The following is a 17,847-nucleotide window of genomic DNA, read 5'->3' as shown; positions in this document are numbered from 1 at the left end:
GGTGATAGCCTAGTGGTATTAGCAAAACAGAAACCCAGTTCAAAGTTCTGGTGATCTGAGTTTGAATCCTGCCTTGGCAGATGGTGGATATTGAACGCAATGGAAAAACAATCTGGTATTAAAAGTCTAATAATTGTCGGGGAAAAATCCACCTGATTCACCAGTGTCCTTTAGGAAAGGAAACTGCCATCCTTACAGGGTCTGGCCTCCATGTGACTCCAGACCCACAGCACTATGGTTGACTCTTACCAATTAGTGATGAAAAAGAAATGTTGGCCCAGCCAGTGACACCACATCCCGTGAATTACTAAAAACAACAAAAAAAATCAACCCATTGAGGCTACTGTGCCATTCAATGGGTTTAATATTATTATTTGCAGTATTATTCAAACTGAAACAGAGATTGGCATGGCTCAGTTTTATTGAGTGAACACCCACTGATGGAAATGCATTTGTTACAGCCACTGGCTTTTCTCTGAACAATAACCTCTACCAAATAAACAGTGGCCTGCCATCATTAGCTGACATGTTTGCCAAACAGTTGAGCAGCACCATTAGATCCAGCACTAGATTCATTGGAGCATTTGCATGGATTGCTTGCTTTAGAAATTCAGGATCATTGTATTTTGCTAACATTGTTGGGGACTGTGGTTTTTCTTTGAGGATTCCAAAAGTATTGACGATGTGTTCTGCGAATTTGGGGTGGGTGTTGGGACAGTAGCCGAAGTTTCTCAGTTGCTGCATGATCTCATTGTGGCGGTTTGTCATTTGGTCATGCTCTCCACGACATGCTGCGACCTAGACAACAAACAACCTGGTGAGTCCGAATTCTCTTCTCTCATATTCTCGAATACATATTACATGTAGTAGAATTAAGTACACTCTAAACAGAGATGAGGTTGCTCATTACAGGGTAAAGAGATTGTATTTGATTGGGCACATTTGACTTGTTAGTAACCAAAAGAAGCACAACATACCTGCTATAAGCAATACCTGTTCCAACAGAAAAGCATCAGTTCAATTGATATGTTGGCCAAATAAGGAATATGGCTGACCTGAAGGTGCAATCCTCAAGACTGTCGGCTGTCACAACACTAACTAGCTACAATGTTTGCAGGAGTTGGTTCTTAGATTATATTAATGATGGGTGAACATAACCTTCTTTGTTCCTCATGTGCTTTGCTGCCCCAGCCATGCAGTCAGCACAGAGAAAAGCTTCGACAAACATCTACTCATCCCTCCTGATGACATGGTGTTCTCTTTGCTAACATTATTTCAAAGGCATCTTTTAAAATCACTTCCCCCTCAGTTTCTCCACTTCTTGCTCTATTTTCACACAGTGCCATCATTCAATGCCTCAGGGCCCACATTTGACATTATACCAAATTAAAACAGATAATAGCGGGGCATCATCCGAACAGGAGATTAATCTTTTCCGAACTCATTCTCAGCTCTAGGGTTCAAAAGCCCTTGCTTACATTAAAGCCTAGCCATATAATATCTTAAGAGTCATGGAGTCATAGAGATGCACAGCATGGAAACAGACCCTTTGGTCCAACTCATCCATGCTGACCAGATATCTCAACCTAATCTAGTCCCATTTGCTAGCACTTGGCCCAAATCCCTCAAAACCTTTCCTATTCATATACCTATACAGATGCCTTTTAAATGCTGTGGTTGTACCAGCCTCCACCACTTCCTCTGGCAGCTCATTCCATACATGCACCACCCTTTGTTTGAAAAAGTTGCCCCTTCGGTCCCTTTTCCCTCTCACCCTAAACCTATGCCCTCTAGATTGGACTCCCACCCCACCAAGGGAAAAGACCTTATCTATTTACTGTATCCATACCCTTCATGGTTTTATAAACTTCAATAAGGTCACCCCTCAGCCTCCGACGCTCCAGGAAAAACAGCCCCAGCCTGTTCAGCCTCTCCCTATAGCTCAAATCCTCCAACCCTGACAACATCCTTGTAATCTTTTCTGAACCCTTTCAAGTTTCACAACATCCTTCTGATGAATAAAGGAAAGCATACCAAACACCTTCTTCACTATCCTATCCAACTGTGACTCTACTTTCAAGGAACTACGAACCTGCACTCCAAGGTCTCTTTGTTCAGTAACACTTCCTAGGACCTTACCATTAAGTGTATAAGTCCTGCTGTGATTTGCTTTTCCAAAATGCAGCACCTCCCATTTATCCAAATTAAACATCATCTGCCACTCTTCAGCCCATCTGATCAAGATCCTGTTGTACTCTGAGGTATCCTTCTTCGCTGTCCACTGCTCCTCCAATTTTAGTGTCATCTGCAAACTTACTGACTATACCTCCTATGTTCACATCCAAATCATTTTTATAAATTAAGAAAAGTAGAGGACCCAACACCAACCCTTGTGGTACACCACTGGTTACAGGCCTCCAGTTTGAAAAGCAACCCTTCACCACCACCCTCTGTCTTCTACCTTTGAGCCAGTTCTGTATCCAAATGGCTAGTTCTCCCTGTATTCCATGAGATCTAACCTTGCTAACCAGTCTCCCATGGGGAACCTTGTCGAACGCCTTACTGAAGTCCATATAGATCACGTCCACTGCTTTGTTCTCTTTGTTACTTCTTCAAAAAAACTCGAGTTTGTGAGACATCTTTTCCCACGCACAAAGCCACATTGACTATCCTTAATCAGTCCTTGCCTTTCCAAATATGTGTAAATCCTGTCCCTCAAGATTCCCTCCAACAACTAAGAAACTGAAGACTGCATGCTAATATAATGAGAAAATGGCTTTGAGGAGACATTTTTACTTATTTTAAATCAGGCAAGTCAAAGATGGTCAACCAAACACTCACTGAAAAGCATTTTTTTCTATCTACCCATTTTCAGCTGCATTCGTTAATTTGCAGTAAACTACTTTTAAATTAATCAAGGATTACTCTAAAAGCAAAGGTTTTTCTTGAGAATATATTATATTCTATAATGCTGATAAACTGTGCAGGATCATGGCAGATTTTGTTGATAATTAGGTTTGAGAAGAAACTTGAGCAAAATACACACAACTTGAAACTTGCATAGTTTTGCTCGCAACGTGTTTATGTTTTACAGATCGGAAACTCTATTCCGTACTGTTATTTGGAAGGTGACCGTGATGTAATATTTAAAACTTTAAAATGGTGGCAATTGGGTGAAAGATGAATGGAATAAATCTAAAAAGAATAAAGCCTTAAAACATAACTCAGGACTTATTTAACACGAAAAGTGGTTAGAATTTCACAGCTTTCTTCATTATAACCATTCCATGAGTGTCAAAGAGTGATCTTAGTGCAGAAGATGGCCACTCAGCCCATTGGTCCATGATGGATATTGACACAGCAATGAACCTCAGGACCCTGAGGAGATCCTAACAGCTGGACATGCACAATACTCACATGAGGAGTGCGAGCTTTTTGATAGCTATTTTTATGCTGCCAGATTGCTGCATGTGATTGGCCTCAGAGCCATGTAAATTGTTAGCCCAATCCTTAGGCTAACGGTTACACAGATTGACCAAGAGATTCACACAGCAGATGTAATGTAAGTAAATCTGCTGGAATCTTACAGTTCACAGTAACAGGAAATTGCTCAAACTCAACTAACCAGAAGATTGCTCAAACTCAACTGTCCACCCACTCCTCTGGCTCCCCATCTATCTTCCCCATTCACCCACCAGCACCACTTCATCCTTCCTAACAACATTCCCTCTGTTCCTGACAAATCCTATCTTCCTGACTCACCTCCTGGTAAGCCTGACTCCTGTCTGACCAGTGTCCGCTATGCTAGAGAGTACATACATATGAAGGAGAATGAACAAGATAAAGGGGAAGAATTGAACCTGTGAGAAGGGAGGGGTGTACAAGCATTTTCAAGAAGATAAGAGTAGATATGCAGTGTTGGGCATTAAATTTAACTCACTTTAAACCAGTCACAGTTGAAATCATAAGATTAACCATATGGGGTTTGATCCAGTTCACTGTTAAAATAGATATATGCTTTATTGAAAGCAAAGTCATTCAAGTACTGATTTGACAATTATTTATAATTATCACCCTTTGAGTTAAGGAGTTGGGATGTCATGCCAGGGTTGTACAGGGCATTGGGGAGGCCTTTTCTGGAGAACTGTGCTCAGTTCTGGTTGCTCAGTTATAGGAAGAATATTATTAACTTGGAGAGAGGATTCTGAAGAGATTAACTAGTGTACTAGAGGGGTACCAACATCCTGGGGAGGGGGGAGGGGGATTTAAACTAATGCAGTAGGGGGATGGGAACCTGATTTATAGTTCCAGTGGAAAGGAGGTTGAGGGTAGTGAGGTCAGGGATAGATTGACAAGGTCATGAGAGGGACCAGCAATCAGGATGTTGGTTAGAAATGTGCGTACTCCAATGCCAGGGGCATCCGGAATAAGAGTTGGTACCTGGGATTTTGATGTTGTGGCCATTTCAGAGACATGGCTAGAGGAGCGACAGGAATGATTGTTGCAGATTCTGGGATTTAGATGTTTCAGCAAGAACAGAGAAAATGGTAAAAGAGGGAGGGGGTGTGGCATTGTTAATCAAGGGTACTATTACAGCAGCTGAGAGAACATTTGAGGACTCAACCATTGAGGTGGTTTGGGCTGTGGTTAGAAACAGAAAAGGAGAGGTCACCATGTTGGGAGTTTTCTATAGGCCCCTGAATTGTTCCAGGAATGTAGAGCAAAGGATAGCAAAGATGATTCTTGATAGGAGCGAGAGTAACAGGATAGTTGTAATGGGGACTTTATCTTCCCCAATATTGGCTGGGAATACTATAGTCCAAGTGGGTTAGATAGGTCAATTTTTGTTCAGTGTGTGCAGGAGGGTTTTCTAACACAGTGTGTAGACAGGCCAACAAGGGGCAATGCCATATTGGATTTCGTACTGGGAAATGAACCCGGCCAGGTGTCAGATTTGGAGGTAGGTGAGCACTTTGGTGATAGTGATCATAATTCGGTTATGTTTACAATAGCAATGGGCAGGGATAGGTATATACTGCAGGGAAAGAGGTATAACTGGGGAAAAGGCAATTATGATGTGATTAAGCAAGATTTAGGATGCATAGGATGGGGAAGGAAACTGCAGGGGATGGACACATTGAAATGTGGAGCTTATTCAAGGAACAGCTATTGTGGGTCCTTGTTAAGTACAGGTAGAAGATCCTTTATCTGACCATCCAAAAACTGGAAAGCTCCAAAATTCAAAGATTTTTTTGTGAATTTTTTTTCATTAACAAGGTTGTTTGGTGTGCAAACAGTTCGCCCAAGTCGACACCCACTCGATGCATGTCACTCACATGCAACATGAAGGGGCGTGGTCAAACACCGACTAAGCTGGTTCTCTGTGAACGCCCCCAAGTCGACACCCACTCGATGTACGTCACTCAGATGCGATGTGAGGGATGGGGGGGGGCGCGTGGACACACACATTCTTACTTAAACGTCTGCTCCTCCGGTAAGATTTTTAAAAATTTCACCATTTAGCTTTTTTTAATTCTATATTTTTTCTATATATGTTTATACATTTGTACATGAGGGTGAGTTGGGGATTTTTTTTATTATCTGGGTTTTTTGTACTGTTTTGAATTATATTGTTTTGTACTTGTCGTAATATTAAAAAAATCTATTTTTTTCTCAATAAAAATATATTATATAAAGAAACTCACTTGGGGCAGTACAGTGGTTCATAGGTTAGCACTGCTGGCTCACAGTGCCAGGGACCCGGGTTCAATTCCCACCTTGGGCGACTGTCTGTGTGGGGTTTGCACATTCTCCCTGTGTCTGCGTGGGTTTCCTCCGGGTGCTCCGGTTTCCTCCCACAGACCAAAGATGTGCAGGTCAGGTGAATTGGCCATGCTAAATTGCTAGTGTTAAGTGGATTAGTCAGAGGTAAATGTAGGGGAATGGTGCTGGGTGGGTTGCTCTTCGGAGGGTCAGTGTGGACTTGTTGGGCCAAAGGGCCTGTTTGAACACTGTATGGAATCTAATCTAATCTAATCTTATTCTGAAAACCAAAAAATTCTGAATTTAGAAAAACAGCTGGTCCTGAGCATTTCAGATACACCTATCAGGCAGGGAGGTAGTTGTCAAGAGAGAGAGCCATGGTTTACTAAAGATGTTTAAGCTCTTGTCAAGAGGAAGAAAAAGGCTATGTGAGGATGAGGCATGAAGACTCAGTTAGTGGGCTTGAGAGTTATAAGTTAGCCAGAAAAGATCTAAAGAGAGGGCTAAGAGAGCCAGGAGGTGACATGAGAAGTTGTTGGTAGATAGGATCAAGGAAAACCCTAAGGCCTTCTATATGTATATATCAGGAATAAACTATAAACAGGAATAACTAGACTAAGATGAGAGCCAATCAAATATAGTAGTAGAAAGTTGTGTGTGGAAATAGGGTCCCTGCTTGGGCGGTTACTTTGGGGGTGGCACGGTGGCTCAGTGGTTAGCACATTGCCTCATAGCGCCAGGGACCTGGGTTCGATTCCAGCCTCTGTGTGGAGTTTGCACATTCTCCCAGTGTCTGCGTGGGTTTCCTCCAGGTGCTCCGGTTTCCTCCCACAGACCAAAGATGTGCAGGTCAGGTGAATTGGCCATGCTAAGTTGTCCATAGTGATAGGTGCATTAGTCAGGGGCAAATATAGGGTAGAGGAATGGGTCTGGGTGGGTTACTCTTCAAAGGGTTGGTGTGGACTTGGGCTGAAGGGGCTGGTTCCCCACTGTAGAGAATCTAATCTAATCAAGCACTGAACGAATACTTATCATCAGTATTTGCATTGGAAAAGGGCAATGTTCGTGAGAATATGGAGATACAGGCTACAAATTAGATGGGATTGCGGTTTTGTAATTTTGGAAGATCTGAAAATAGATAAGACCCTTGAGCTGGATGTGATTTATCCTCAGATTCTCTGGGAAGCCAGAGAGGAGATTACAGAGCCTTTGGCTTTGATCTTTATGTCATCATTGTCAACAGGACGAGTGCTGGAAGACTGGAGGATGGCAAATGTTGTTTAAGAAGGGGAGTCGGGGCAACCCTGGTAATTATAGGCCAGTGAGCCTTACTTTGGCTGTGGGCAAGGTGTTGGAAAAGGTTACAATAGATAGGATTTGTAATCATTTGGAAAGGAATAATTTGATTAGGAATAGTCAACATGATTTTGTGAAGGGCAGGTCACTAATCTTACTGAGCTCATAGAGTCATAGAGATGTACAGCACAGAAACAGACCCTTCAGTCCAATTCATCCATGCCAATCAGTTATGCCAACACCATCTAGTCCCACCTGCCAGCACCCAGTCCATATCCCTCCAAACCCTTCCTATTCATATACCCATCCAGTTCTTCGAGAAGGTGACAAAACAGGTGGATGAAGGTAAAGTGATTGATGTGGTGTATATGGACTTCAGTAAGGCGTTTGGTAAGGTTCCACACGGTAAGCTATTGCACAAAATACGGAGTTTCGGGATTGAGGGTGATATAGCGGTTTGGATCAGAAATTGGCTAGCTTAAAAAAGACAGAGGGTGGTGGTTGATGGGAAATGTTCATCCTGGAGCTCAGTTACCAGTGGTGTGCTGCAAGAATCTGTTTTAGGGCCACTGCTGTTTGTCATTTTTATAAATGATCTGGATGTGGGTGTAGAAGGATGGGTTAGTAAATTTGCGGATGACACTAAGGTAGCAGAGTTGTGGATAGTGCTGAAGGATGCTGTGGATTACAGAGGGATATAGATAAGATGCACAACTGGGCTGGGAAGTGGCAAATGGAGTTTAATGCGGAAAGGTGTGAGGCATTTACTTCGGAAGAAATAACAGGAATGCAGAATATTGGGCTAATGGTAAAATTCTTGGCAGTGCAGATGAACAGAGAGATCTCGGTGTCCAGGTGCAGAAATCCCTGAAAGTTGCCACCACGGGTTGATGGGTTGTTCAGAAGGCATATAGTTTGTTGGCATTCATTGGTAGGGGGATTGAGTGTCAGAACCATGAGGTCATGCTACAGCCGTACAAGACACTGGTAAGGCCGCACCTGGAGTATTACATACAGTTCTAGTCACTGCATTAGAGGACGGATGTGGAAGCTTTGGAAAGGGTTCAGAGGAGATTCACTAGGATGTTGCCTGGTATGGAAGGAAGGTAAAAACAATGACTGCACCTGCTGGAAACCAGATTCTGGAATAGAGTGGTGCTGGAAAAGCACAGCAGTTCAGGCAGCATCCGAGGAGCAGGACCGGATGCTGCCTGAACTGCTGTGCTTTTCCAGCACCACTCTAATCCAGAACCTGGTATGGAAGGAAGATCTTACAAGGAAAGGCTGAGGGAATTGAGGCTGTTTTCATTGGAGAGAAGAAGGTTAAGAGGTGACTTAATTGAGAGGTAGAAGATAATCAGAAGGTTAGATAGGGTGGACAGTGAGAGCCTTTTTTCTTGGATGGTGAAGGCTAATACAAGCTTTAAATTGAGGGGTAATAGTTTTAGGACAGATATCAGGGGTAGTTTCTTTATCAGACAGTAGAAGGGGGTGTGGAACGGGCTGCCTGCAACAGTAGTAGACTTGCAGACGTTAAGGGCATTTAAATGGGCATTGGACATACATATGGATAATAATGGAACAGTGTAGGTTAGATGGGCATCAGATTAATTTCACAGGTTGGTGCAACTTCGAGGGCCGAAGGGCCTGTACTGCGCTGTAACGTTCTATATTCTATGTTCTGTGTTCTAGTGTGTTGCTGGGTATGCAAGATTTGAGTTATTAAGAAAGGCTGGATAGGCTAGGATTTCTTTCACTGGAGGATAAAATCATGGGAGATATAGACAATGTGAATGATAGGAAGGTGTCTTTTCCCTTGGATGGGGCATTTCAAGACTATGGGGCATATTTTTAAGGTGAAAGGAGAAAGACTTAAAAAAGACAAGGGGGCAAATGTTTTAAGAAAATGGTTCAGGTGTGGAATAAATTTGCTGAGGAAGTAGTGGATACAGATACAATTACAACGTTTAAAAGATATTTGGATAAGTACATGGTTAGGAAAGGGTTGGAGGGATATGGGCAGGAGCAGGCAGGTTGGGCTCAATTAGTTTGGGATTATTTTCGGCGTGGTCTTTTACTGTGCTGTATGACTCCGCGTTAAGTAGCTGAACGAGTTAATAGAACATCTAGCAAAGAACATTACAGCACAGTCCAGGCCCTTCGGCCCTCGATGTTGTGCCGACCTGTGAAACCAATCTGAAACCCATCTAACCCACACTGTTCCATTATCATCTATATGTTTATCCAATGACCATTTAAGTGCCCTTAAATTTGGTGAATCTACTACTGTTGCAGGCAGTGGGTTCCATGCCCCTACTACTCTTTGAGTAAAGAACCTATCTCTGAACATCTGTCCTATATCTATCACCCCTCAATTTGAAGCTATGTCCCCTCGTGCTAGCCATCGCCATCTGAGGAAAAAGGCTCTCCCTGTCCATCCAATCTAACCCATCCAATTATCTTATATGTCTCAATTAAGTCACCTCTCAACCTTCTTCTCTCTAATGAAAACAGCCTCAAGTCCCTCAGCCTTTCCTCATAAGATGTTCCCTCCATACCAGGCAACATCCCAGTAAATGTCCTCTGATCCCTTTCCAAACTTCCACATCCTTCCTATAATGTGGTGACCAGAACTGTACGCAATACTCCAAGAGTGGCTGCACCAAGGTTTTGTACAGCTGCAGCATGACATCATGGCTCCGAAACTCAATCCCTCTACCAATAAAAGCTAACACACCTTCTTAACAACCCTATAAACATGGGTGGCAACTTTCAAGGATCTATATACCTGGACACCGAGATCTTTCTCCTCATCTACACTACCAAGAATCTTACCATTAACCCAATACTCTGTATTCCTGTTACTCCTTCCAAAGTGAATCACCTCACACTTTTCCACATTAAATTCAGTTTGCCACCTCTCAGCTCCGCAGCTTATCCATGTCCCTCTGTAACCTACAACATCCTTTCGCACTATATATAACCCCACTGACCTTAATGTCATCCACAAATTTACTAACCCATTCTTCTATGCCCTCATCCAAGTCATTTATAAAAATGACAAACAGCAGTGGCCCCAAAACAGATCCTTGTGGTACCCCACTAGTTACTGAATTCCAGGATGAATATTTCCCATCAACCACTACCTTCTGTCTTCTTACAACTAGCCAATTTCCAAACTGTTAAACCACCCTCAATCTCATGTCTCCATATTTAATGCAATCGCCTACTGTGGGGAGAAACTAATGGAATAAGCTATAATCTAATGGAATACTTTTTTGTCCCAGTTCTAGTTGAATCTTTTGCCCTAGTTTAAAGGAAAGAAGACTTAAATTTCCACAGTAACCAACCTACTCACTAGTTACTGGTTCTCGACTTCATATCTCACATGTTGCCGTGTCCAGTCACTTCCCTGGAGATTTCCTTGTTTTGTAAAATATCAGAATTGTACTTCTTCCATCACTGCATTCGAATACCTGACTCAGCAAATTCCCTGAGTTAAATATTCTCGAGAAGCAAAGATCTATCAAACTGAACTTTGTGCACGAGTCAAATCCTCTTATATTATATGAGCAAAAATTCCAAAGCCCTTAGTTCCTGTTAAACTGGTAACCAGTTCTAACTAGCTACCTAATTGTTTGGTAGCTGCCTCCAGCAGGTTGCTTGTTTACCATTATTGATGTGAAAGATCTAAAAGTCAGGACTAAATGTTAATGTAAAATTTGAATAGCAATCAACACTTAAAATTCACTCACTTACAAAATTCCCTGAGTTAAAAACTCTGTAGCAGTACTTTGTCACACTCAACTACTTTATTCTGCTCAAACTTCCCTTTTGGACAGTGCATTCCCGATCATAGGAACTCTCTGTTTAAAGAAATATATTCTCATGCCACCTTGGGGGTTCTTGCTGATCACATTAAATCTTTCTCCTCTAGTATTCAAACTTTCAAAATGGAAGCAGTTTCTCTTTATTTACCCTATCAAAACCATTCAGGATTTTAAACACATCTATGAAATCACCTCTTTAATCTTTTCTGCTCTAAAGAAAACAACTCCAGCTTCTCAGTAAAGACTTCTAATTTGTTCATTATTTTATATGATCATTTTAATATTGTGTTTTACAATATCATACTTTGTAAGAGGTCTTTCACTACCTGTGTCTTGCCATCACTATCTTTTAGTACAAGCAGTTGACCCTCCCTCACACCCTGTCCTTCTGTTGCTATATATTTCTCTATCCCTCTTTTCTGTTCTTTTTACTAGTGCTCAAAGGCTGTTTGGAGGCAATGGCACTGCAAACATTGGCTTGGTCTTAATGCCTAATTCTTATTTTTACAGCGACTAGAGCTTCGAGAAGAACATAAGTTTTGCTCAGATGTACAGACCTGAATAGTTTTCTCAGGGATGTTCAGCACTCTAAACCCGTACAGCCGAGGTCCTGATGTGAAGACATAAGTCAGGACCCTGCGATCTAATTGGAAGGCAATTTCTCCAAGCAAATTCCTACAAATTGTGTCTTCTGTAAAGTAAAGATTAGAGTTGTCAGGGATGGTTGCTTTGGGTAAGCTCCTCAGTGTGGTACAAACTGTGGGCACAAGCGAAATAGGAACAGGCTTCAACCACCTCAAACTACTGAGTATAGATAAAAGATTCACCTCGTCATTTAAACTGGACTAGAAATTTGCTTTTAACAAAGTCACAAACCAGTTTCTTAATTAATCCACAATTTCTATATAATTTTTAATTGTATTCCAGATGTTCCTTTCAAACAGTTTCCTTGTCAGAGCATTGGCTAACTGATCCATAGTTATTGGATTGACCTTTGAACCTTTTTTAAACAATGGTATCATTTTTGCAATGCTCCCATCCTCTGGCACAAATCCCTGTATTCCACAAGATTTAGAAAATTATGGCCAATACGTTTTCATTGTATGTGGCAGAGTGAGTATTTGTTGCTCAAATCGAAACTGGCCTTATATTTAATTGCTCAGACATTTCAGAGGGCAGTTACAAGACAACCACATTGCTCTGGAGCCACATGTAGGCCAGGGCATATAAGGATGGCAGATTTCCTTCCTTAAATGACATGAAATTAATTCAATGAGTTTTTACTGCAGCTGATTGTAATTTCAGGGTACCATCTCTTTTAATGTCAGATTTTTGCATAGAATTTAAATTTGGAAGTAACTCTCCAAAGGCTGGTATCCCATCACCAAGTCACTCTTTATTTAATTCTGTACAGTACATGACACTGACACTCAGAGCCTGCTCCTAGTGTGAGCAGAAACTCTGACACTCCTGTTAATTTTTTTTTCCCCAGCACCCATGTTGGGTGTGTGCAGATGTGAGACACAGTGAATGACAACAGGTGTACAAATCTTTATTCAAACACTCCTGTCTATATCTGTCATCCAGGGCTCCCTGATTGGACCAGATTAATAACCCCAATTGGGGATCTCACAATCCATGAGATCTACCTGGCTGACCTTGTTACAAGTGCTACAAATTGCACCAGCAGAAATGGTGGGATTGATCCCATGTCCCCGGAGCGTTCACATGACCCTCATGAATTTTCTCTCTACTTTCTAACAGTTAGGTTTTGAATGGATGAATCTAATTGAATTACCCTTCAGGAGTGGTCTCCCAGGCTGTGGCATTATTTGCCGTGGTGGCGTTGGTAATCTTGCTCCATCAGGCCCTCGCTTTGGCGGCCTTTGTGGCCTACCTATTGGACAGGAAAGCCAAACTGGTCAGCTCAAATAATGCAAGTACAATGACACTAAATAGTCGCAGTCAAGCAATACATTAATCAGTCCACTACCAGAGTCTAGTGATACTGAATTAGTTAAACAAAAAGAAAAAATTGAAACTGTGAATCAAATCCTGGAAATACTAAACACTTGCTCTGATACAAATAATACTTTATTGTGTAGAGACCTGTTCACCTGTCATCCCTGTGTTTGAACAGTTAGGATATGATGCACCTTCCAGTGCTAGCCCAACAGCCTGAGCTGTGCAGATAGTGATAGCAAGTGGGCTCCTTTGCAGATCTCTGGGCATATCAGAGGTTTCATGCTCCCACCTGACTATCATACAAGGTCCACTCCCCCGTCTCTCCCAGCATTCCAAACCCACCCACCTCTCTGTCTCTCCTTGTTGGAACCTCACCTATTGCCTCATCCTGACAAATCCTTAGATCTCTGAAGTCAGGGCTTTTCTTCAATGGCACAAGCCTGGCACTGCCAGACGAGGGAATGCCAACCATCTGGTTAGCTGGAAGCCCTCTCAGGTGTGACCTCCTCCAAGTCGGGGCAGAAATCTGCTAAATTTCTGTTTTGGTCAAGGTTGAAAGGCCGGTCAGTAATTCATGATGGGAGGTCTGGAGCAGGGGAGAATGGCCTGAAAGCAGTTGATGATGCTGCTTCTCAGGAACGTGGGAACTAACACTTTTGAGCCAGGAGGGTATGGGAAATAAGGCTATCTGTATAATCCTGCCCACCATCTCCAAATTAATTGCAGTGTTTGTTTGTGTCAACCCACCTGCACCCTGTCTTCGACCCTGTTGCTGTGCACCCATATCTGGTCCAGCTGTTGTTAGGAGACAGAGAATGATATTAGATCTAAATCATGAAACTTCATCAAAGTGCTATCAAATGGAACAGAAACATGGGAATGAATTATTGGGGAGAAAGTGGTCTACCCATTGCCCAGAATCGAGAGTGTGGTACTGGAAAAGCACAGCAGGTCAGGCAGCATCTGAGGGGCAGGATAATCGACTTTCAGGCATAAACTCTTTAACAGGAAACTTTCAGCTCAACAAGACCACACCAACTCTCTGAAGTATCCCATCCAGACCTATTATCCCCTGACTAACGTATCTAACCTACACATCCCTGAGCACTATGGGCAATTTCCCATGGCCAATTCACCTAACCTGCACATCTTTGGATCACGGGAGGAAACCCATGCAGACATAGGAAGAATGTGCAAACTCTACACAAACAGTTGCCCGAGGCTAGAATTGAACCCAGGTCTTTGGCACTGTGAGGCAGCAGTGCTAACCACTGAGCAACCATATCGCCCCTACCTTTCAACAAGCAACACTTACAATCTAAAAGGGCAAAGGCAGCAAGTATCTCAGAACACCATCATCTTCTAAGCCCTCACTATCCTGGCTTGGATGGGTGTCACCAATCCTGCAGTGTTACTGGGTCAAAATCCTAGAATTCACTTCCTAATAGCACTGTGGGATTCCTGTGCCAAATGGACTGCAGTGATTCAAGAAGTTCATCATCACCTTCTGCCATGATGAATGGGCAACAAATGTGATGCCCAAAATTATGAATGAAAACATTCAAATGGGACAAGATCAGATTGGATGTCTGGTCAGCGTGGATGAGTTGGACCGAAGGGTCTATTTCTGTATTGTATGATCTATAAGGGTGTTTCAAGATTTGAAGTCACTGGACTGAAAACATTAACCCTGTGTTTTTCTCTCTACAGATGCTGCCAGGTTGCTAGGTTTCTCCAGCAATTTCTCATTTGGCCAAGGTTGAAAGGCTAGTCAGTAATTCATGAATGTCGGGAGGTCCGGGGAGGGGGAGAATTGCATTTTTATTGTGGGACTCTTGTTAATCCAACACCAAAAATAACTTTTTAAAACTCCTTAACTAACTTTCTGGTCATCAGTATTTTAAAATATGAACACACATTGCAACTAGTACAGCCACCTGCATGGTGAAAACAAACTTCCTGCCATACTGTAGGAATATTGAATCAGTAAGCATTCAGAATTACACAATATTCAAAACATGCTAGACTGCTTTATCATTTTGGCTGTTAAATCACTACCACGTTATCAATAAAACTCATACAACAAAATATTGTACTTTATAGCACTGGAAATATAATAAAAGCTGCAAGTTGCTTTGCAGGAGTGTTTTGAATAAAATGTAAACACCAAGCATGTCAGGAGTTATGAAGTCTGATGGTCAAAGCGGTAAGTTTAAAGGGGCATCTTAAAGGAAGAAAGTGAAATATTATGATGCAGAGGTTTGCACAGCAATGCCAGAGTTTGGGGCTTTGGGTCATTGATAGGTTGACTGCCAATAGTCAACAATGATAAGCCAGAATTAGATATGTACGGGTATGTAGCTGGGTTCTAGGCCTGGAGTATATTACAAAGATACTGAAGGCTGAGGTCATAGAGGAACCTGAAAACAAGGATAAGAATTTTTAAATTTCCCTGTCTGGAACCCACGTACTTCAGTAAGCATAGGAATGCTTGTGAGTGAGATTGACGTGACTGAGGACATGGGCAGCTGCAGTTTGACTGACCTGTGGGAATTACAGCCACAGAGACAGCCAAGAATCCAGATAATCTGGATATACATTTAACAGTGATGAAGTCAGAGAGCTTCAGAGATTGGGCTGGAGAGTGAGACTAGCCGGATAGCTCTTATGGGAGCTGGAACACACATGATGAGTCAAATAGTGTTTAGATCAGAGTGGTGCTGAAAAAGCACAGCAGGTCAGGCCAAATAGTCTCTTACTATCATCTAAAATTCTATGATTCTAAGATGATGCAGAGTGAATAAGGTCGTCTTGCAGAGGTCACATCAAACTTGGTAGCAACACAAATCATGAGAAAGGGACAAGGAGGCTTGAAGAGAACTTGAATTGGTTGAGTGAATAAGCTAGAATGTTACAGATGGAATGCAATTTGAGTAAGTATTGAAAAGCTGAAAAGGCAGAACATTTCTGAAATGATAAGTTTGAAAATGCGATTCTAATGGGACTTGAGTATTCCTGTTCATTAGTTGCTTAAAGTTAGCGTCCAACTGTATCAAGAATGAGGGGTATCCTCATTTGGAACTGCAGATGCTTTACAGGGTCTAATAGGGTGGATTTAAATAAGGTGTTTCCCTGGTTGGTGAGCCGAGAATTGGGGAATGTAATCTAATTTAAGACTGAGATAAGAAGGAATTTCTTCACTCCGAGGGCAGTGAAGCTTTGGAATTCTCTCACGCAGAAGGATGTGCAAGCTCAATAGTTGAGTGAATTCAAGACAGAAATTGTTGGGTTTCTGGACACTAATGTTATTAAGGAATATGGGATAGTGCAGGAAAGTGGCACTGAGATAGATGATCAGCCACAGGATGTTATGGACAACCTGCAGCAAGGAAAAAAAAGAATAGTTTAGTTTTGTCACTGCCAACTTGAATGTGAGATTATTATTTGATAAGAGCAATGTCAGTACTCTGATGAGAGAGAAAATCGTACTACAGGGACACAAGCATGGAATTCTGAGAAGGATAGATACAGATGGGGAAGGGAAAACATGTTCAAGGTTTTTGTAAAGGTAAGGAAGCTTACAAACACAGAAGGACTGTAGCTTTATTTTTGAGATAAGGGCTGGTGATGGTACAAATGCCACATTGCACTACATCTCCACTGAAACTAACATGAGCTGCAATGTCACATAGTGTGGCCAATATTCCTGCAGTGGGCAGATCAACAAAACGTTTAAAAGCTGCTGATCAGCTATCGTCAGTTTATCAATATTACACAGAGCAATGTTACCCCAGAGGTGTTCCTAGTCACTCCTGTACCAATATACATTCCCACAGCCCAGGTATCAGCCTAGGATTAAAGTTTTTCTGGGTGTTAACTCACCTGCACCCCTCCCACGAGGACATGGTCCTGCTCCTCCTATGGGATAGAGAATGAAGTTTAGTTTTAAAAATGCAAATTAGCTCCAAGTGTGTTCAATATTATCATGATGACATAAAGTATGGACTATTAGAATTATAATATCATACAGTATGGAAAAGGCCTTTTGGCCCATCTAGTTTCTGCTGACAAAAACTACTCAATTTACCATAGTCCCACATGCCAACACTTGGCCCATAGCCTTGACTATTATGATATTTAAAAGTGCTCTTGCAAATAATTTTTAAAGGTTATGAGATTTTCCTTCCAAAGCAGTGCATCCCAGCCCTTCACCATGCTCCAGGTGAAAATCATTTCCTCAAATCCCTTCTAAACTCCTGCCATTCACCTTAACATGGTGCCCCGATTATTTTCCCTTCAACCACAATGAACAGCTGCGTTCTGTACACCTTGTCCATGCCTCTCTTTATCTTATACAGCACTATCAGGTCCTCCCTCAACCTTCCCTGCTACAAAGAAAACACTGGAGCTTACCCAGCCTCTCCTCATAGCTAAACTGCTCCATCCCACAGAATATCTTGGTGAATCTCCTCTACACTCACTCCAGTGTAATCACATCCTTCCTATAATATGGTAACCAGAACTGCACACAGTACTCCAGCTATGGCCTAAGTCAAGTAAAAGCTCCATCATAACATTCTAAATGGTACAGGCATGTATCAGGGATCTGTGGACAAGCAGCTCAGGATCCCTCTGCTCCTCTGAGCTTCATCGTGTCTAACCATTCACTGAATACTGCTTTGTCTCATTACTTCTTCCAGGTGTATCACCTTATACTTATCAAGTTAAATTTGATAAGCCACTGATCTGCTAACCTGACCAACTTGTTTGTATTCTCCTTCTTATTCACCGTTAACCACCTCCAGGCAATTTTTGAATCGTTCACAACCTTAGGCATCAACTCTCCCCACATTTTTCTTATATCATTTCTATGAACAATATGGGGTCCAGCACTTTAGATTTCCTACAGTGTGGAAACAGGCCCTTCGACCCAACCAGTCCACACCGACCCTATGAAGAGTAACCCACCCAGACCCATTTCCCTCTGACTAAT

General features: G+C 42.1%; 1 protein-coding gene across 1 annotated transcript in view; it reads right to left on the bottom strand.

The window, feature by feature from the left end:
- Nucleotides 1–418: 418 nt before the first annotated feature.
- Nucleotides 419–17,847, bottom strand: part of LOC140480293 (uncharacterized) — a 129,201-nt gene continuing 111,772 nt past the window's right edge. Inside the window, exons 20-24 of the mRNA XM_072574997.1 lie at nucleotides 16,737–16,772; nucleotides 13,602–13,649; nucleotides 12,688–12,786; nucleotides 11,447–11,580; nucleotides 419–798 (exon numbers count right to left, since the gene is read on the bottom strand). Of these exons, the coding sequence (XP_072431098.1) occupies nucleotides 490–798; nucleotides 11,447–11,580; nucleotides 12,688–12,786; nucleotides 13,602–13,649; nucleotides 16,737–16,772 (626 nt within the window). The 3' untranslated portion in view covers nucleotides 419–489. The remainder of the gene's footprint in view (nucleotides 799–11,446; nucleotides 11,581–12,687; nucleotides 12,787–13,601; nucleotides 13,650–16,736; nucleotides 16,773–17,847) is intronic.

Source organism: Chiloscyllium punctatum, chromosome 8, assembly GCF_047496795.1.
Source record: "Chiloscyllium punctatum isolate Juve2018m chromosome 8, sChiPun1.3, whole genome shotgun sequence".
Taxonomy (NCBI): Eukaryota; Metazoa; Chordata; class Chondrichthyes; order Orectolobiformes; family Hemiscylliidae; genus Chiloscyllium; species Chiloscyllium punctatum.
Note: the sequence above shows the minus strand (reverse complement) of the source record. Positions and strands in the feature narration are given on the sequence as shown.